We start from the raw sequence: 22,338 nt of genomic DNA, 5'->3' as shown, positions 1-22,338 counted from the left end.
GCTTTCAATGAGTTTAACATGAGTTAGCTTAAACAGGTTTAACCTACCGGGAAGAAAACCGTTTAATCCTCCAGCAGCTTTAGTCACTTTATCCTAGACAGTGGCCAGTCAAAGCCCTTAAGCCTGCTGCGGCTTTGAAAACATTTGTCTCCTACAGTTAACACCCCTCTGGCTGTATAGCTACTGTACTTTAAATACCAGGCTGATTTGTATTGTTTGTAAAATAGAGCTTGGCGTAGCAGCAAGCACTGGAAAACCGTGTGAATGGCGGCTGAGAATGGGAATAAAGTTAAAAAAAAAACAGTGTCTGAGCCTCACAGTGCAGCTATATAGGCTCATCTGTCTAAAGATATCTAGATAGCAGAGCACAGCAGACAGACAGACAGCCACACACAGGCCCACCAGCCTGCGGTCACAAAGAATTCTAGGCCATGTGAAGACTGTGAGCAGTTCTAATTTAAGTTGGTGGGCGCTCCACTTGGTCCGGCTGCTAAGCTATGCACAAACACGCACAGCCATCCACGCTCTGACCTGTCCAGTGAATACATGTGCATTGTGATTTCTCTGATTCAGTACAAAGCAATGGTGCCAACATGGAGTCTTTGCATCTTGAGCAATGACTGCTTATGTCATGTATCCAAGACTGACTGTAGAAGCTATGTGGTTATCGCTGAAGGTCTTGAGCCATGTGACTTTTAGACATATGGAGTGAGCACCTGAAAGGCATCTAGTAAGGACTGAGGGGGAAGTAGTGTGCACTCCATGAGGAGCGCACCTGCTAGAGGTGGGGCAGAACAGCAGGGGGCGGGGCTTCAGAACCTGCTGAAGCCGACAAAAACAAAGTGTCACCATGGTGACCCCATTACACTGCCGTTGATGTCAGCAGCTCTGTTGACAGCAGAGTTCTGTTTGGGATGGGTCAATTTGACTGGATGTTTTGGGAAGTTGTTTTAGTTTGTCAGTGTTTATTTCTAGAAGTTATATTTTGGGGTGTAGATGTGTGTGTGTGAGTGTGTGTGTGTCTGCAGTCAGGAGACACCATTGCAAGATAAACCACAGGTGAATACACGGAGGTAGACCAGCATGGCGTCACCACAGCCAGAGTTTAGAGTTGTAACGAGAGTAAAATGGGTGTTTTTTGCATTAAAAACTCACAGTTCTCTCTACTCATAAACAAATTAGATGAGCACATAGTAATACAGGTCCTTGCAACACCCAAAACACATATTAATGTCACCCATCAAGATGTCTTACAGTACGTGTTCAACATTGGACCACCTTTAGAACAGGGCAGGTGTGAGTAGATTATCATGAAAGGCGGACATGTTAGATGTGTGAGTGAGGCAGTGAGGGAAAAGGAGCATGGAGAGGGAAAGAGAGAGCATGTGCATGGCTGTGTGAATCTGTGCACGGATGTCAGTGTGCGAGTATGTTCACATCTCAGTGTGAGTGTGTCTTTGTGAGTGTGTGTGTGTGTGTGTGTGTGTGTGTGGAGTGTGAGTGTGAGAAGGTGTGGGTGGAAGCTGCAGATAAGAGCTGTAGCTGATAGGACCAAGAGGATGCATCACTGCATCGCTCGTTCTCTTCACTTTTCTGTTCTCTTCATCTGCCTGCATCACTTTTCTATCCTCTCCTTTGCCTTGTGGTTCTCCATCCTCTCCTGCTGACGCTCATCTGGCCCTCACAGGAGGATCTCTCTGCACCTTGCAGATCCTCCTCTCCTCTAGTCACAGCTTTTCTCACTTCCCCTCCACCACACCACCATCTCTCTGCCCCCCCCCCCCCCCCCCCCCCACCACCATCTCTCTGCCGCCACCCCCCCCATCTCTCTGCCCCCCCCCACCACCACCACTCACTCACTCACTCACTCACTCAAAATGGAGGGCATCTTCAGCGGGCGAGTTTCACTGAGCACCATGTCAGAGTAAGAGAGCAAGTGTAAGTGTGTGCGCGTGCGTGCGTGTGTGTGTGTGTGTGTGTACAATGTGGATGACTGTTTGAGTATGCCATCCCCCCTCCCTCACTCTCCTCAAGATCCGTTGGTGGTTGGTGCACTCTGGAGGATAGAGTTAAGGCTTTAAAATGTGTCAAGGATACACTGTTACAGAGAGAGAGAGAGAGAGAAAGAGAAAGAGAAAGAAAGAGGGAGAGAGCGTGCATGTGAGACAAAGAGGGGGAAGAGTGTGCAAGAGAGGAGAAGGGGAAGAAGGGGTACAGATGAAGACACTACTATGGAGAAGAGGGTGCAAGTGAAATGATGGAAAGAAAAAGAGTGACTGGGAAAGGGGGGGGGGGGGGGGGGGGTTCGATTAAGGGATAGATGGGAGGAGCCATGTAGGGCCATCTGAGGTATCGCTGTGCAACCTACAATTCTATCATGACGAAGATAGACAGCGCTGCAGTGCAGGTCCCAGACCAGGCTGTTCCTCTTCAACTTCCAGGACATGTGATGTGACACATTTCTGACTGTGCTCATTTCCACAATTCAGATGACAGTGGTAACTGGATCGGATGTCAGTTTGGACCAGGCCCAGGTTCCTGGGACTGGATTAGACTTAAATGTTGTTAGTAAGCCCAAAAAGACCGGCAAACTCAGTTCTGATGTATGTCTTTTGGAAGTGCAGACCGGCGATGCAAAACTAACCTACAAACAGGAAATGGTGTATCCAGAAATGTGACTGGTGCATAGCCTAGTTTCTCAGCCTAGTGCACGTTCCCTTGAGCTATGCACCACGTTTTTAGACTAAAAGAGTGTCAACTGTAAGACTTCATCAAGCCCCTCCTTCATACCATTCATTCTGTGCACTGTGTCAAGAAAACAGATCACTACTTTTTAAATTAATTCATCTATTTAACCCTCTAATTTATCAATGCACACATCACACACACACAATGGGCAGCACTACACGTGACAGAAGTCAGTGTTTGTGTGTGGGAGAATGAGAGGTATTCATTGTTAGGCTCCAAGTACTTGGAAGAGAAAAACATGTAAGTTTTGCAGTCCATTTACTATTTTACACAAACATGGAGTGCTGCTGGGATGAGATGATGCTTACTGCAGAGAGAGGAGAAAGCAGGGAAGGGAAGAGAGGGAGGGACAGACAGAGACAGAGAGAGAGAGAGAGAGAGAGGGATGCAGAGAGTTGTGGGAGGTGGGAATGGAGAGAGTTGGAGGCTACTTCCACACCATTTTGTTTTGTTTTAAACATTTAACATTGTTTCGTTTTAAGTATGTTCTCCGTCCACACACACATTTGCAATTTCTGAATCTAGGCTGTAGGGATGGACACCTGAAGCGCAGACCACATGACCATTTCCACAAATCACATCACGCAATTGTCAGCATTGTAAAATACAGTATTTCACTGCACTACAGATGATGCCAAAGAGAAAAAGGCTGCTTTTATTTCAGACTCCTTGCTGCTTTCACCACTGGTAGGCTAGTAGTAAGTCGAAGTGAGTTATGGGGAGTCAAGAAACATCAGACTGACAAGGTCCAATCAGAAAGGGAGCATGGGTTTCTACATCATCGTTTTCACATGTTTGCGGATTCAATGTCCATATTAAAATGCAAAGCCAGAGTTTTCAAAAGAATACAATGATAAAATTATTCCTCCGAATGAGCCTATCAGAAACGAAGTTAGATCTGCGCAAATATTAGTTTGCCATTTTAAAAGGCCATCAACATAATTAACATGGCAACATGCCGGCATTTGTTTTTAAATGTTTATCTAATGGCAAGAAAACGAGTGCAGATAATTCCTCACTTTGACCATGCAAGTGTGTGTGCTTTGATGTCAATGGTGCATTTTGCCCATGTTCAGGGTGGAAAGTGAAAAAGAAAGATTTGCATAAGACAAGTCAAATTGGTGTTTTTGAAAAGAAAATGGAGAATAAAGAAAAAAATATTTAAAAAATCTTTGTATATTCCCACAAGGTGTTAGGGTGCTCTGAAAATGAGAACCAAAATTATTTTTTAGACTTGTAAAGTCTGCTGTTCAGACCCTGAAGGAATTTATTTTCTGTTCATTGTTTTTTGTGTTTCTACTTATCTCAGTAAGGAAAATAAATCAAGAGCCTATGTTGAGTACAAATATGTCTTCTGAAGGCTTAAACAGAGCCCAGCCAAAAACTCCAATAAAATTTGTATCAACTTTGAGGGACAGCTATGACCATGCAGGATTATCCAGACCAAACGTGACAATTTTGCTACATACTATTCCTATTTATGTACCAGCAGGCAAAATTTGAGCCTTCTACATGGTTTAGTTCTTGCGCTGTGGGCTTGTGAACTTTGACAAAAAAAAGAGGCCGAACAAAATCGACACCCCCCTCCCCCTGTAAAAAAAGAGTAATTTTACAGTGTGTCTCCTGGGTAACATAGGTACAGCTGGTAATTTTTTCAGAATTTTTTGAGACCTAAGTGCGTGGGCCCTGGTTGAATTGACGTGGAATGACCCATTATTTAAAGTCCTAGGAATTTAAAAGGGATAGATAGTGATCACTCAACAAATATACTTATACCACAACTGTGAGTAATGAATGCGAAATGATTTTAAATGACTTATTTGTGATGGCCCACCACAATATCAACATTGACCACCACACTATGATTTTCTATGTTGACTATTTAAATGAGATGAGATCCTTTCATTTCATCTCCCCTTTCTCTCTCTAATTAAGTTATATGCAAGCATATAAGAAACAGTATCTCTACGCTAACGTTAGAATACTGTTCGGTTGTCGAGGTTTGCACACTATAACGTTACAGTTACTTGTCAATATTGACTTCTCGTGCAAAGCAAGTATAACTATAGGCTATTCATTTTATTGACTCCGACACAGAATGTTTGCTCAACACCCCTCCCCCACCACCACAAATACAATTCAATTCTGTGGGAAACACTGACACAACACTGCATTTAGTAGACAACTCCGTAAAGAACCACACCAATTTAGTTAATGGTGAATTATGCATATAGCATTTACTACAGTTAGGGCATTTAAATAGCCTAAAGAAAGCTTGATCAGTCAACTGTTACAGTGTTGTCACTGTTAATAAGGAACAGTAGCCTACGGAATATTCCAAATAGGCAAGTTTCATTTAAAAAATGACAGAAATGCCACTTCCACCGGAACATGTTAAACTCTAAAATGTGTCTAGCTAATGACAGAGGATGGCTTTTTTGGTGGAGTATTGAACTGAATCGTTAGCTTATAGGATCAATATCATATTAACTCGTAACAAAAGTGTTTTGGAATCAAATGAAAACACAATGGTGTTGCGAGTAAATAGTGAGTTCCAAACAAATTTACGATACCAAGATGGCTGTGAAGGCTCCAAGTAAACAAAGTAGGGCTGGGATAAACGATTTTTTAAACGATTAATCTAGCGATTATTTTTTCGATGCATCGATTAATCTAACGATTCATTTTTTCAGTGCGATTCGATTTCGATTCGATTATCGATTATCTCCCAATTAATGCACTAATAGCAACTTATACATGTTTATTTACATATATGAATGAAAAAACATGAATTCTTTAACATTGCAATATATGTTTATTGCTCTTAAGATTCCGAAATAAAAGACTATACAAGTGCAAAGTAATGCATTCTTAGTCAGAGGTAGCATTCAATAAAGTTCAGTAGTGTATGTCTAATTGAGTGCCTGTCATTTTAAGACGTTTGTGTGGGAATCCTTGCAATTAACATTAACACAGTTAAAAGGCTGCTGATGTGTGGATGCAATTCATAACGTAGTTAGTTCAAATAACGGTTCGTACTTCTCCTTTGGACAAGCACTTTTGAAAACACTTTTCCATTTACATCGGGATTTTGCAAACATTCAGAGTCAATAAAATGAGCCTGAGTAACGAATACAAGCAGCTGCAAGTAAGCATGCTAAACTTGACATCCAAAAAGTATTCTAACGTTAGCTTTGAAACACTGCTTGATTGCATACTGTAACTTAACTTAGTACATTGAGGAGACTAATCTATGTTGTGATAAGACCTTAGCAGAGTTTACCTTAACTTTAATGCTGCAGTTTTGAACAAATTTGCGCAGCATGGTCACGATGCTAAGCGGATTTAATAGCAATTTAGCCCACTGTGTTCTATGCAGTGCTTCTATGTGGCAACAACAATCGTGAATAATTTGTTAAATGCACATGCAGAGGAGGAGCAGCGGGCTCGTTACGAGAGACAGCGGGCGGGGCGAGGAAAGGCTGTGTGAGTAAAAAGTGCAGCTCAATGAAATTATCTTATCTTTAATTTAAATAGTAGGACTACAACATAGAACATCAATGTGTGGTGGCCGGTTTTGATTTTGTGGTGCCCAGCCACAGATTAGTCAACGTATGGAAAACACTGAAGGTGTAAAATTAAAAATATTTAGCAGCACATGTTATGCTTGACGAATCGACGCTCATATTTTGCGTCGACGTATTTTTTGCGTCGACGTAATTGTCCCAGCCCTAAAACAAAGCATAATAAAAGGGGGGGGGGGGGATCTAAGTGTATAGGGGAATCAAATTCCAATACCTGCTGTATCGTAAAAATGTAAATAATTCCAACTATATTATTGTGACCCAAATATCGTTGGCATCATATTGTCAACTCTGTAGCAACTCCCACCCCAAGTAGGGCTGAGAGACTGAGACAGGGATAGGAAGATAGTGGGATAGACAAGCAAAGTATGGAGAGCGTGAGCGAAAGATAAAGAAAGAGAGAGAATGATGGGGGTTGAGAGACAGAGGGGGGAGAAAAAAAAAATTCATCTCTTTTGTAACGCAGCAGAATGGCACCTGATCTATTTTTATGGCCACAAGGGGAGCCGCAGTCCAACTCGGGTCATTCAGACACCTTCAGGCACTTCATCAAGGAGAACAAAAAAGTGTGTATGCATGTGTGGACGTGAGTGTGTGTGTGTGTGTGTGTGTATGGGACAGAGAAGGAGGTAGAGAGAGAACCTCAAGATGGAGTGATAAAAGGCTAGAAACAGGCAGAGGGGGAAGGCAGAGATAACTAGAGACTTCAGAACGTGAAAAAGAAACAACAAACCCTCTTAAAGATGACTAACGCTTCTGTCTTGAGTCAAGAATCTCTTGTACCATGGAGCCACCTACCTAGACAGGTACAGTTGTGCTCATAAGTTTACTTTTACATAAGTTTAAGTTTACTGTTTCAACTAACAGTGATAACTGAAGTCACATAAATGGCCCTGATCAAAAGGTCTACAAACCCTTGAAAGTTTGGCCTGATAATATATATACACAAGTTCACATGCCCAGGTTTAATCTGCTATTAAAGGCAAGTTTTCCCACATATGACATGTTTGATTGTAATTAGTGCATGTATATGGTCAATGAGTTTAATAGCTCTTTTGAGACCTCATTTCACCCTCTAACTTTGCTGGCTAATGAACCATGGGGAAAGCAAAAGAGATATCAAAAGATCTGCGGGGGAAAAAGGCAATTGAACTGTATAAATCAAGAATAGAAAAATATATCCAAAGATTGGAAAATGCTGGTCAGCACTGTTACAACTCAACTACAAAGAACATTGGTCTGGAACCAAAGAAGCAAAACCCTGAAGCACTTCAGCAAAAATGAGCTGCACAGTCCGGTACCATTACTGCATCCATGCCACAAAACAGCACACTGACAATATGGCAAACAGCATTTAGACAAGCCTCAGAACTCAAAAGTAATTTGGAGTGATGAGACCAAAAAAATTACTTCATGTCACAACCATAAACGTTATGTTTAGAAAGGAATCAACAAAGCCTATGATGAAAAGTGCACCATCCCATGGATGTGGATCTCTGATGTTTTGGGGGTATGTGAGCTATAAAGACACAGGGAAGGTAAATGCAGCATGTTGGAGTATTGGTATTGGAGGATCATTTGCCCTCATCTGCCCAAAACATCCGCATGGGACACATTTGGACTTTCTCAAAATGAAAATGATCTGACGCATAAGGCCAAGTCGAACCGTCTGTGGCTACAGCGGTAAAAAAGGTTCTGGAGTGGCCATCACAGCCTCCTGACCTCAGTATCATTTAGCCACTGTGAGGAGATCTCAAACTTGCAGTCCATGCAAGACCACCCAAGAATTTACAGGACCTGGAGGCATTTAGTCAAGAAGAATGGGCATCTCTACCATCTGATAAAATAAAGGTACTCATCCACAACTATCACAAAAGAAAATGCTGTAAGAGTATGCATCGATGCTCAATTAACGAGCATGTGCAAGTTTTTACGTGTCCATGCAGCACCATAACCCAACCTGCTGTTTTTCAGGCCACATGGCAGTATTTGTTAACTGAAGCGTAATTAACATCATAAAAGTGAAACTGATATCAGCAGCATAACTTAAAGGTACACTATGCAAGATTTTCACCTTCACAAATCCAATCTGATGGTAAACAAACTTTTGTGGAATCGTTCCCCTAGCATAGCCATATAGCATATCCGTAGCGAGTTGCTAACGAGAGAACCAGCCATACAACTTCAAGAATAGTCAACCCGAAGACATCTTGCGAGGATCATGAAACGTTACCTTGTCAGTAGATGTAGCTCTTTGGAGATAGGATTAACAACAGACAAAAACTTCGCCTCCACAAAAGCATTTTCATTGTGTACAAGCCACAAGAAGTAAGACTTAGGCTATTTAAAACAGCAGAGTAAAATTAAAAATGTATTTTCGCCAAAAATACCCAAATAGTAGGCATAGTATACCTTTAAGTAGGGATGGCCTGATACTGATAGTGGGCCCATTTACTCGTGCTCGTAAAAATTCACCCACCCACACCACTTAATTACACCCTTTCACCTAACTCATAGTAGCTTAGCTGCTCCAATGCTTTCACATAGCTTACTTGCGACTCTTGTTTCAGTCTTGCACTTCAAAAACAAACAACATCCTACGCAGCTATTACCCTCGCCCAAATGGTTCTCCGTTTAAACTATAGCTTACCTAAACTATACATGTGGCATACACTTAGTTGAGTGTAGTTGCTGGTGTGTTGGTGTAGCGCTGCACTTCGCGCTAATTAGGGATATGTAGCCTACAAAACAAACTCTGGAGTTTTTGTTTCAGTAGATAAATCTAATTTGCATAGTGTTTTGTTATCTCACATTTTGCCATTTTTACTGAGAAATATTACCCTTTCCTGCCTCTGCTCGTTAGTCAGATCATTATATCCTCTAAGACCGAAGTCAGCACCCAATTCCCTTCAACAGTAGGTCATGAGCAACAGGTAAATGCAAGAGATGTTGTGCGAGAAATCACCGCTTTATTCAATGGCCAATAATTTAAACAATGCATATCCTTCACTAACTCCGCTTTGGCAGCAATTAGTAGACAGGCTCTGCAGCAGCAGCATCTTCTCTCTTTTCCTCTCTTGCTGAGAAGCACACACTTGCTATCGCTCACTAGGCACTCAAAAGGAGCCGCACCACTTTAACAAATGTCTCTAGGGTCACGTGGGATCATATTTTGTTGCCCTATCAGATTTTAGTGAGAGAGTGCAAAATAGTCTAGTTAATAGTTTGTTTAATTAAGATATGGAGACAGTGCCAGTGTGGAGGCTTGTTTTAGACAATTGTTTGTTTATTTTTGGTTTGAAATATGCAGGTAACCCTACCCCTTCATGAGTGTCACTACAAAATGGAGTTCACTCTTCACTCTGTAACAGTAGGTGTGAATAGGGTCTCGGTTTGGAAAAGGTCCATGATGGTTAGTATGAACTGTACAGCCAACTTGGCTACCAGCATCAAATGGAGAGCCAACATGGCGGCCAGTATCAGCTGAAGAGCCAACATGGCTGTCACAGCTCATCCACATATCTCTTGCTGCAGCCACCCACTCAGAGACCAGAGTTTGGCTCAAGGCAACTTGCCGTAAGCGCTAACCCACCCCACAAGGGAGGCCACTCTCCTTTTCAGTTCCTCCCATCCTTACCTGCCCTCTCTCTCTGTTCCCGCATGTAGGCCTTCCCCCTCCAGCTCCTTGTCTCTTGCGTTTGCCAATGTCTCGTCAAAATGTCGGTAGTTACCACGATAAAGGGATTCGCCAATGGAACGAAATGGCACTAGTTCCAGACTCCTAAAGGTGTGTCCATAACGTCAAAACATAAAAACTTTCTCTGAATAAGCAATAAGAGAAGATAAATATAATTTTGTGTACTGTTTTATCGTCATTGCTTGTGTATGATGCCAATGAAACACTATTTTGGACACGGGATAAATAATTAAAGGAACCGCATGTAAGAAATGTATTTCAATTAATCATAAAATGGCCCTGATATGTCACTAGACATTAAGAAATCATGTTCATTTCAAATACTTATATCACTGACAACAGTAGTCTGGCCAGGATATTGTCATTTAAAAAGTGAAGTTGCAGCCCTCAACTGATGTTGATGTTGTGTTTTGGCCTGATGCACCACCCTCCACCTATCTACTAATCACGTCAGTAGTCAGTAGTCAGTAGTGTTTCGGCATCCGGGTTGGAACCTCGAGTCAGGGGGGAGGAGGAGGGGATACACCGCTCTACAGTAATTTGAAAGTGATTGCAGTACCAGTTTTGGCCACAATCTTGCATATGGTTCCTTTACATTCTCATCTCACTTTATCAACCATCTCTGGTCTCATTCACTCTCTTCGTTATCCCTGGGTCAGTCTCTCTCTCTCTCTCGCTCTCCTCATCTCCATTTCTGGTCCTCTGCCAAGCTGTCCTCCCTTCCTCCTGTAGTGTCAGTACTTCCTGTGTCTCCCCTTCACTGTTGGGCTCCATTTTTTAAGATCCCTAATCCTAATCCCACATCCACATCTCCTCCACACCACTCACGTTCCTCTCATCTTTACTCCATCTTGCCTTTCTTCCTCCAATGGCATAGATGCTCTCCTTGCCCCACCCCATCAGGGACTGGTCTTTCTTATACTTGCTTTAATAGTTTGGATTTAGCATTTCCAAAGTTATTGTTAAGCACATCATATGAATGTAGTGAGAATACTAAAGAATTCATGTGAATAAACTATAAATTACTTTTATTGGTAGGACTCATATCAGCAATAAGAAAATGAAGAAAGATGTGTGGTGTGTGTCTCTCTCGTTCGTTCACCTGGGCTGCTCTCCTCTCCTGCCCTCCTGTCCCAGGTGAGAACAGGAGCGATGGCGCTCCCTGTGGGCTTGCATAAGCATCACCTGAGAGACGTACTCAATTAACGTTCCCGCTGCGCTCATTCCGTCACACACACACAGCTGATTCCTGCAGGGCCTCACCTCCTGTATTAATAGAACCACTGTCTGCCTGAGGTCATGACCCTACTGGACTCTTGTGCTAGAACAGGGTGCCCTGGGTGCCTCAGCTAATAAAAAAAAGTGTGTGTGTGTGAACGAGTATATATGGCAATGTGTGTGTGTGTGTGTGTGTGTTTTTCTGGCTGGCACTGGATAGGCAGGCAGAGAATGATATCCTCCCATGGCTGCCACAAAAAAGGGGAGGAAAGATAAAAGTTTATGTGTGTGTGTGTGTGTGTAGTTGTCAAAGCAGCTCGTCACAAGAGCACAGTCATGACCACATTGCCTTATTTGATCAAAACGGATGGGAACAGACCAGCCTGAGCTGAGCGAAAACTCTTCCACACTGGCAGACCACTCGTGCGGCACGGACTCCATGCCCCCAGACATCGGGCTGCCCCGGGCCACATATGGGCTCGAACCAGGCCGGATCTCACCACCGGTTCAGCACTAGTTGCCATCAGAACCGCAGCCAACAGGGAGCCCAATCACATCAACACAATTGCAGTGGCCAAAATGCTCAATGTCATAACCACACTGATGCAACTTACCATCGAACCACTGTCACACTGGTAAGGTCCCCTATAGGCTAGGCTATTTCATTGTATTTGCTCCATAGAAATGTGTCAACAGAAGTCTTTCTAATTGAGTTTCAGGTCCACTCGGAAGTGTGAAAAGGCCAAAAGTGGCATCACTGCCTTCTGCATTGGCTAAAATGAAGAGAACTACTTTGGCAACTACGTGTTACATGATTTTCCTGCAGCATTGTGCACTCCTGTGGAGCTTTGGCCAACTCCAGCTCAAGCTGGATCATTTGGTTGGAGTGGACAGTTTTTACAACACACACACACACACACAATCACACAACAACAATGGCTTTTGTAAATACTTAATAAACAAGACAATATGACAGGCATTATGGATTATATCGTGGTGCTCTGCTAAACCAGTAATACCTCCATCTCTAATGCACAAACACACATATCCGAACAATCTCACATACACACACACACACACACACACACACACTAACACACCTCTTTGACAGGTGGCTGCATGGGAAGAGGGAGTGAGCAGCAGTACGAGATGAAATAGTGACAGATAGACAGAGGGAGTAACAGATAGATAGACAAAGGAATGAAGAAATGGGAAATGAGAGGACAAAAGATGGAGGAAGGATAGGAGACAGCTAGGGAATAAGATTAATGTGTGGCAGGCATAAAGAGATCAAAGCACACAGACCATCTGACAAGAAGGAGCCTTTGGAAAATACCTGAAAGTTTTTGTATTTGCTGAGCTGTATGAGTGTGTGTGTGTGTGTGTGGCAATGTTTGCAGCACACAAGTATGCATACAAGACAAAAAAAAAACATAAGTAAAACTGAAAGTGCAAATTGGTTTGTGTGTGTGTGTGTGTGTGTGTGTGTGTGTGTGTGTGTGAGAGAGTGAAACTCATAGTTCCCCAAACTTACAGTGACTGTCAGGACAAGAGGCCTAAATAAGTTTCCTTCACCACTGAGCACATACTAGACTTGGTGGTTGTGGGTGATTGGGGAAGATGAATATGAAGCCCATCTAAGTCTAGTCTGCACCCTTAACTAGGGTTGAACCTGCACAGAACCCTTCCCAACAGGATCAGATTTGGAGATGGATGTGGTTCTGATCGAGCCAAGGTCCAGTGTAAGCTGTTGTCCAGGCCTATCTCCTGCCCTCTTCACCTGGGCAAGGCCCATCTAACTCTATCCTGTTTCAGAAGCCACATGACGAAAGAGCCTCACACTTCTCCCTTCTCCTTTTCACTTCTCTCTTAAATCCCCCCCTCCATCTCTTTCACTCCTCCCTTCCCTGTTCTGGTAACTCTCTCCATCTTCTTCTATCCAAGTGTTCTAGGGGGACTGGACCAGCAGTCTCAGCTGAGGAGGCGCCGGTCCGCATATTGTGTCAGATGTAGCCTACTTATGGTAAACTGGTGCAGGGAGGAGGAACGGTTGGGGAGGTCACTTCTAGCATGTTCTCTCCTCCTCCTATGCATCCCTCCTGCCTTCAGCAAAGTGGAGGGGGGAAGGGAGGGGAGAGGTAAAGGGGGTCTTATGGAAAGAGGCACTCAACCTATGTTTTTTATCTGAGAAGACGGATAAAAAGTGATGTTAAAATCATGTAAATATCAATCGTCAAATCACTTCAAGGCTAGTTAGGAGACAATGTTTTTCATGAACACAAGTACTGAAAAATTGTGGCGGGAGGTAGAGGCGGGACAAAATCTGATTGAAGCAGGAAAACCTGTGTTGGCTCACGGCCTGTACATGGTGCTAATCTGTCATGTGCCCACTGATGGGTACCAATTGTTAGATAGACAGTTGGAGTGTGTGTGTGTGTGTGTTGAGGGTATGGGGGACGTGCAGACTCTAATCCAACCCTCCTTCCTTTACCCTTGCTCTCCTTAATACACTGCCTATGTACAACCCCCCACCACCACCACCACCCAGAACGGTCCCGCCTCTCGGAAAATTGCAGAGGTGTGCTGTTTTGACCAAGTACAGGCAACACGGGGGTTTGCCTGCCAAGACTAGCCCCTGTCCTGTGGCCCTGGCCTCATATGGCGCAGTGGGCCAGGGAGTTCACCACAGCACAGTGGTTGGGGAGGTGTTGGTGGTCGTGGGAAGGCGGAGGTAAGGGCTCGAGGTGCAGTGGAGCATTGACACCAGTGGGAAGAAACATCATGGTGGTGATGGGGTGGAGTTGGGGGGCAGTGAAGCATTGAGAGTGGCATAACTGACACCAAAGGTCAGAAATGTTACTTGCAAAGATGTTTGGGGGGGGGGGGGGGGGGGGGGTACGGCCACTGGAAGAAACGTAGAGAGTGTCCATCAAAGTCAAGCATCCAGAACACCCAAAACCATCCGTTACGATTGCTGAATCTGGCTGAAGGAGACTTCAGTAGGGATCAAGAAGAGCACGGTTTCATTCTTCTCCAGTGAGAACACTGTCTGGTCCAGTCCTTCAGCATTTACACACATTAGGTAGACTTTTAAGCTGATAGCAGAAATCACCTGGCATACTGTGGCTATCAAGGGTATCAAGGTTATAAGGAGCATAGTCAGCTATTGTTAATGGGACACATTACCACTAATACTACTGAAGCCACTCAGGTTCATTAAATAACCCTCTCTAAGGTGCTTCCAGGCAGGTATATGGTCTTTAGGCGAGGATCACATCAGCTAGCGACAAGCGGCAGTGGCAAACGTAACGCAACGCTCAGACCATAAAAAGTTCTCTCGTTCCTAAGCAATACAAACGGTTTGTCAATTGAATACGCTCGCGTTGCGCTTTGAAAGTTGAACCAAGTTCAACGCTCAGCTTGTTCAACGCTACGCCAGCGTTGCCACCGTTCCGCTGCCGAACCATAGAGAACAATAGGAAACCTGCCGTTGCCACTGGCTAATGTGATCCCCACCTTAGGATATCAGCCATTCTCATGAGTGCTTGTGATTGGTCTGGTCTGTGCTGGCCAAAGGGAGGGCTCGGAGGGAGGAGCACAGTGGGTTATGGTAAGTGCCAACCTGATGAGCAGGTCTGGCAAATTGTGGTTTTAGGCAGAACACATAATATAAAGTGGCGGCATAGGAGAACGAAATACCACATCCGTAAGAGGACAGAAGCAGACCAACTCACAGATTGTAGTAGCAGAGGCTTAGCATCTGATGTTTCAGACAGAAGTGTCCCTGACCCAGACCCAGTCCAGGCATAGCGCAGATGCCTCCAAGAACCAGCTGCTGAATACACGTTTAGGCATCTCTGTAAATGGGATCAGCCCTGCACCCCAGTGCATTAGACATAAGATGCAACATCTTATTGATCTGGGCGAAGCACAGAATTACATGCTAATAGGTACAGTATACTGCAGAGACCAAGCAACAATATAGAACTTATTGGATTATTGTCAATGTGGAGAGGTGTGAGAGTTTGTTCAGTTCAAGGAAGTTCCTTGTGGTTGCTGGTTGTTTTCTGACTCAAAATGAAAACCACAAGCCATTGCCTTATCAGAATAGGAAGGAGGTTTTTTTTACGTGGGTGCCTTTGATTTCAATTCTCTGTGCAATGAAGGGAGAAAAAAAACGCTCATGGGGAAACGAAATGTAGCACTGTGCTGCCCTGCAGGCTAGCTAATGAGTTTGGGAAGTCATATTACCCTGATGTAGGCCTAGGCTATAAGGAGACAGAGACACGGAGGGAAATGCAAATAAGTCCATCATTTGTGAGGTGTTGCACTGTACAAAGTATGCTCAGTGTGCTGCCTAACACCACTACTTAAGCTACTTCCACTGAACGATGCATGGATTAACAACGTTGGGAAGGAAACAGGTGTGTCGAAATCACTGCCTTTGGCAATCAAACAGCTTTTGGGTTTGTTCAGATCAGGCTCCAAGGAAAGAAGAGAAAACAGAGGGAGGTGAGACATGGTGGAGTTTTTTTTTTTTAAGTGGGCCTTGCAACATTATGCTTCAGGGAGCACAGAGTAACATTGCTGAGGGCTTAAGGAGTCCAGAAAAAGGCAGCTAGGGAATAAAAAAGGAAGGAAGGCAGGACAACAGGGCTGTTTTTACAGGATCAGGGGTGCTGTGGGGCAAGTATGGAGTTGCTTTACAGGTTATAAGGAGTATGGAGGAAGGTGGGGGTGAATACCATGTGTGCCCACCATGCCAACGACAACAGCAATTGGCATGCCATACATAGGTTCCTCAGCATGGTTGAACGAGAGGAGATTCTGCACCCACCAACCACAGAGCATCAACAGCAGTATCTCAAACCAAAATGGCTGTGAGGGAAGATCACCCCAACCCCACGGTTCAAACAACTCCAGTACTACATGGTGTTACTGCCAATATAACAACTTCATTATAAACACCAAGGCCTAACACAAACTGTTAATGGTAACGTGTGCAGGCTTCAGCTTTACTAAAAGCTTCTTTACTTCCTAAACCTTCATGGCTTGGTACATTTTGTTTATCTAATTGTAAAGTCCATTTCTGACATAAAGAAAGAGTGAAAAGAAGAGTCTAAAGAAGAGTGTGTGTGTGTCTCACTCTACCACCTATCACATCAACAAACCTGTACAGTGCAGTGCTCAATATATAAAAAAACATGCCATACATCATACATATTATACCAAACACACTATCCAAGGCCTGACAGGGTCCTGATAGGTTAGGGGGTTCCCACGTCATTAACAAACCTTAAATGCACAGTGGATGCAAATTTGCATAGACATCCAGCCCTGTGATATCCATTCAGACTCTGGTTAAGTCAGGCTAAGCTAAGTCATCCACATGGAAGTCCCAAGTGTCACTCTGACTTCCTGTTTCAAAATAATACTCCTAAAAATGCGCCCATTAGAAACAGGGAGTTTGCATACACACCTCGCAGCAAGAAAAAAAGCACTGAGTACAACAGGTGTGTGGGTGGGTTTCTTTGAGTGTGTGTGCGCGCATGATAGAGAGACGGTAGCCTAAGTCCCTCATCTATGCACAACCTAGCCTGGCACAGCTGCCCAGCAGAAGGTACACGCAAGAACATGGTTAGAGGAAGCCATCGATATTTGTTCAAGTGCAAATGAGTAAACAAACAGATGAACACATGCAACCCTACAGGATGAGAAGGGGCACATGGACAGGACACTGGATTGCTGGACACTGGCTGTAGCTGTACCTGGGCCCTGAGCTGCTACCCTGCCTAACTCATAGCCAGCTAAGACCAGGGCTAATCCCAAGTCTTTTCCAGACACTCTTTAATTTGTTTATAATCCACCAGTAACAGGATAAGGGAGCAACACTTTCACCCTGATTTTCCAGAGACATGGGAGGACGAGGCAGTAGAGGGGGGATGCAATATGGGGGCGTGGGAGTTGGATTGTGGAGGAAATGAAAGAACAAAATGAACAAAGGAAAACACACACTCACACAGTAACTCAGTGACTGTTACCTTTGCCCACTAACGCTCTCTGTGCGGGTAGTTCTGTTGCTACACTGTTCTGTTGGTAGGTTCAGAGGTTCTAGTTTTTAAATAGGTCACACACAGATACACACACACACACACACACACACACAGACCTGGTCAGCCAGTGGGTGTGTAAGGCCTGATGGGGAGCATTAGGGCATTCTCTGATGCCAACTGGCCCTCCTAACCCCGCAAACCACCCCGGAGAGGCTGCCTCCCCTCCTCCTCCCTCGAGGCTGTTAAACACCGAACGACCTAAATGTCTGTTCTCAGACAAAGAGCTAGTACCAAAAAGTCTTGAGTGAGAGATAAAACTGTAGGGATGTGTTTGGGAGTGGGAGGGTGGGGGATAGGAGTGGTAAGGTTAGGAGCCGTTGGTCCCCTGCTTGAGTTTGTAGGAAGTGTAAAGACAGTGCACAGGGTTCATATGCTGACAGTTTTAAAATTAGTCTGGAGAAAAGTCAACATCCTCCTGGAGTTTAATCTTTTCTCCCCCTTTTTCCCCCAGTGTGAGTATGTCTGTGTGCATTTGTGTGTGTGTCTGTATGTGCACAAGAGCAAGAGTTAGTTATCTGCCAGCCTGTGTTTTGCGGTGCAGAGCTAGTGACTGATAGGAAATGATTGGAAAAGCTGTTCAGCTCTGATACCTAAGTGGGCAAACCCACATACGCATCAGCACTGTATAGCCTGTATAGCCTGTATGTGTGTGTGTGTGTGTGTGTGTGTGTGTGTGTAGGCACTGTGAGGATCCACAGTGCCTTCAACCTTTCCAGCCCCTTTAAGACTCTGTACCCTAGGCTGAGGCACCAGTTCTTCCCTGGTTCCCATTTGACTTGGGCCTCTGGAGACAACTCCATCCAGAACAAAGAAACTAACTGACTGTGTTGACCTACATTATCAGTCTTCCAGTGCCAACTAAGAGTGGGGAGAGATGGTTATTTTCAACCATTGGGCACATTAAATTTTAAAGTGCCTGTTTTGGGTGACGGAGTGAGTGGGTCTTAAAATCTGGACTGTTCAGCGAGATAGCCTGGTACATTATGCATAAACTTAACACCAAAAGACTCAATTGCAGCACTTAAGAAGATTATTGGGTTAACATACATCAGTTCCAAAATCCAGAATCGTTTTCATTCACTGATCAGCCTCTTCGAAAGTGAGAATAAATTAGGCTAACCACCAATGACAGACGAAGTCAGCCTATGATGTAACGTCCAGAAGCTACAGTCCATGCTCCGGCCCCTTGCCATATCATCTCCAAAGAAGCAGTAAATTGGAATTTGGCATAAGTATCTGGCCTAGTTTTACCTGTTAAGATTCCGTGTTTCATGGTGGACTGAAACATAAGAGATGACCAATGTATTCAATTTAACGTTGACGACACACGACTAGGGTTAACGTTACTTCCTTGGCGATAACGACCAATCATGTTATAGTTTAGGCATATTGCGGGCAAACGTATTGAAAATTAAGATTAAAATAGCGTGTCAAAAACATGAAACGCATCAAGCAGCGTTAACGTTAAGCGTTGTAACGTTAACGTTAAGCGTTGTTAATAGGCATGTTTATGGTTTGAACAAGTTAACCCTTTTTTATAACGTTAACGTTAAACAGCCCACGCACAAGAAAGCTGGCACAGTGAGCCATCTGCCGTGACAAGAGGGGCAGTTCGTTGTGGACAAGTAATCTCGTTAGATCATTATCTGCGGCCCTCAAAAATGGGTCCAACTGATTTACAACCACTGCAAGCACCGTCTTCTACATCGCATAGCCAAAGAGCTAGCTGTAGACAAACTGATGGCTTAAAAGTCAATAGACAGCAAGATTCATGACATAATTTCAAAAACTAATTGGTCAAAAAGAAACACTGTAACAATATCCACACATACTGCGAAAGGCAAAAAAAATCAATCAACAGTCTATTATGTTAATTGGCTCATTGCAGATTTACGCGAGTGTTCTCCGCTAAAGGTTGAGGCCCTCCATTTCGGCCGACTGAAATGAAGTAGTTAGCTACCGCTAGGCTAGCTTGTCAGGACCATAAAAAGCAAGCTAGCTAAGTTAGCTTGCACCTAGCCAGCTGGCTATCAATCTACATTACAGATGTTTCGCTAGCAGACTAGCAAGTGAACTAGCTTTTAGCTTTTAAGCTAACACTCCCACTAAAATGTTAGCCTCCTAGATTCTATGTGGCTACGCTAACTAGCTATATAACCACGGTCGACAGGATCCACCAACACAAACACAGACAGTTTTTATATAGCAAAATGACACCGTACCCAGAAGAAGTAATTTCAATTCCCTCCTGGCGTCTCGCTTGTCTCGGCGAAGCTGCTTATCGATCTCTGCGTTGATTCGTTTCGACTCCTTCGCCTCTTCACTCAGGCAGCAAGCCATCATAGATTCTAAAGTCATCCCCCTGGTTTGGAGAGCCCGGCTTCGACGGGACTAAACCACACGGACCTTGGGTGGTTGTGGAATCCCAATCCTCACACGAAATTTGGGAAAGTAGATTGATTGAGGGGGTTGCAAGGGAGTGGGGGAGGGGGTCCAGGGGGCCTCGCTCTCAAGTAAGTCCTCACCGAAATGTATCCAACTTCACCCGCGTGCGAATCCTAGCAAATCACGGAGGAAACAGGGAATGAGGGGGTAGCGTCGAAGCGGAGGAGGCGAAGGAGGAGGCCCTGTCCCTTCTCTCTGCGTTCGGGCCTTATCTCGCAAATGATTGAAATCCAGGGCAGGCTTTCCTCTCGTTCGTTTCACTGACACTCCCCCAGATCCACGGCTTTCAGTCTTGAGCGCTCACCAACACGGGTCCCGGTGGCAACGGGACAAACTGGACTGTCGCGACATCCGTGACTACCTTTTCCGCGCTGTCTACAACCTCTCAAACCAAGAAAAGCCTCTGCTCCTTAGCAACAAAATGGACAGAATATGTCTGACTGGTGTCTTGATAAAAGGCACAGTTCACACATTTACCGAGTCGTTAACGGATTCGATACAAATAAAAATGTCCATTCGCAAAAATGCGGCCTTATTTTACAATAAGCCCTCTTATGTCACTGCAGCGCAAATAAGGCGGCGATGCTGACATACGTGCTACTATCTAAAATGCGTGAAATGCCAAATGGGCTTTAGGTTTTAGAATGGTTTCTGCCACTTTTTTGCAGATGACGGTGTCTCTTCCTCCTGTGGAAAACAGTATAACACAGTCTAGTATGATGTATGTACGATACTAGGCAACTGCGGTGAGTGACAGGAGGGAAAGAATGGATTTTGTGCAGGGCTTGGGTGAAACGCTGGCTAATGGCAGCGAAAGAGGCGGGAATTGGGGTCGGTCTAGAGGCGGATTCCAAGAACTGTCATGTTTGGTCGACAGCACTGGCTAGCACTTCGGTCAAACTCCGCTTCGGAGTCTGGGCGTGTCAATAATATTCTAGTGGAAGAGCAATGTTGTTCAGTGAGCTAATTATACCTGAAAAACACACACCAACTACACTTGGTTGTCCCATGCCTGCTTGGGCTCCTCCAGGGAAAGGGAATTTGCAAGATGGCAACTCCAAAGGGTGGATACCTTCACGCATGCATACTGTAATAGGGAGAAATGCAGCAGCCTAAACTGCCCGAGGATTTAGAAAATGGAAAAGATTATCGCTCTTCTCCCTGCCAAATACTTTATGTCTGCGTTAAACGTATTTTTATTATTATTATTATTTACTTTTTTCTAAAAATAAACTTAAAACACCGTATGATATGTAAATCAACATTTTCTGAACTTGAGTGAAATTCAAATAGCCTATTTGCATGAGTTAAAGGAACAGCTTTCTAGGACCTCAGTTTGGATAAACTGATCCATTTGACTTTTATTTGCATAATCTGAAACCACAGCACCACACAAGGGTGAGTAGGCGTAGCGCTAGTGACATCGTGTGGACATCTAAGCCATAAGAGGATGTATGACAGTAGTCTACCACTAGAGGGACCACAAAACCCATGTTGACGGAGCCGTGAGAGTTCGGATAACTCTAGACTTGGTAAACTCGATCTTTACGGATTCATGATGATCTCTTGGTTCACTTACTAACCAGATACGGATCATTTGAGTCTTTTAAGTCACTTGAGTCAGTTTCAGAGATCATAAAAATTCTCACGGTGAATGAGCCCTCCCAGCTACAAATAACCAAAATCAATTCAAAGTTGAGAACCTACAGAGTAGGCCTAGCCTGTAGCCTAGGCTACAGTGAGGAGGTAGGCGAATCTACAGTTTGAGTGGCCTACAATATTTTGATGTAGAAAATTAAATATGGGATTTTTATCTGCATAATCATCATAACCTGTTCAACTAGGGCCTATGGGCTATGTAGGCCTTAGGGTAGACTATTCTTTTCTCAAAATTCTATGCTTATTCTAATCTATGCTATGCTATCACAAACGTAAAGGTGATGATACACGGGGCAACATTTTGGGCAATGCTGCTGAGCGACACGTTCCCATTGAGATTGGGCAACATAATTCCGATCTCAGGGTTACCCAAGTTCTTCCCCGTCAAGGGCCAAAAACGAATCGGGGTGGAGGGCAGCGGGCCAAAACTAAATGTTCAATATCTGGGCCATTAAATTTAAATGTATTGCATATTTGTGCAAAATTAACATTCTATAAAAGGCAGACTCATTTTCAACAAATAAAAACACTGCTCTTTTCTGTGCTTGTCTTTGCACTGTGTTGTTTACAGTACTTTTATTAATATTATGAAATGATTGAACATCCAAATCACTGTTTTAAGGAGTAGAAATGTGTATCTGAAGCAATCAAAATCTTTGAAGAAAAGCATATTGAGCAATTCTGTCTTGGAAGAAAGTTATTTACATCAATATGAATTAATAACTAATATACACAATTATGTCCCTATATGGGACAAATTGACACATTCTTCAGAACAACCTTTTTTTTCCAGGAATGGATACATATTTACAGTTTGTCTCGATTGTTTACACACATTTTCTGAAAGCATGCCTCGTACTCTCAGAACTCTACA

General features: G+C 43.9%; 1 protein-coding gene across 2 annotated transcripts in view; it reads right to left on the bottom strand.

Annotated features, from left to right (window-relative positions):
* gna11b (guanine nucleotide binding protein (G protein), alpha 11b (Gq class)) overlaps positions 1-20,548 on the bottom strand; it is a 55,629-nt gene extending 35,081 nt beyond the window's left edge. Inside the window, exon 1 of one of the 2 annotated variants that reach the window (XM_042091879.1) lies at positions 19,583-20,548. In XM_042091879.1, the coding sequence (XP_041947813.1) occupies positions 19,583-19,718 (136 nt within the window). In that variant the 5' untranslated portion in view covers positions 19,719-20,548. The remainder of the gene's footprint in view (positions 1-19,582) is intronic. The other variant, XM_042091871.1, reaches the window with a different exon arrangement.
* Positions 20,549-22,338: the final 1,790 nt, after the last annotated feature.

Source organism: Alosa sapidissima, chromosome 1 (genome assembly GCF_018492685.1).
Source record: "Alosa sapidissima isolate fAloSap1 chromosome 1, fAloSap1.pri, whole genome shotgun sequence".
NCBI lineage: Eukaryota > Metazoa > Chordata > Actinopteri > Clupeiformes > Clupeidae > Alosa > Alosa sapidissima.
Note: the sequence above shows the minus strand (reverse complement) of the source record. Positions and strands in the feature narration are given on the sequence as shown.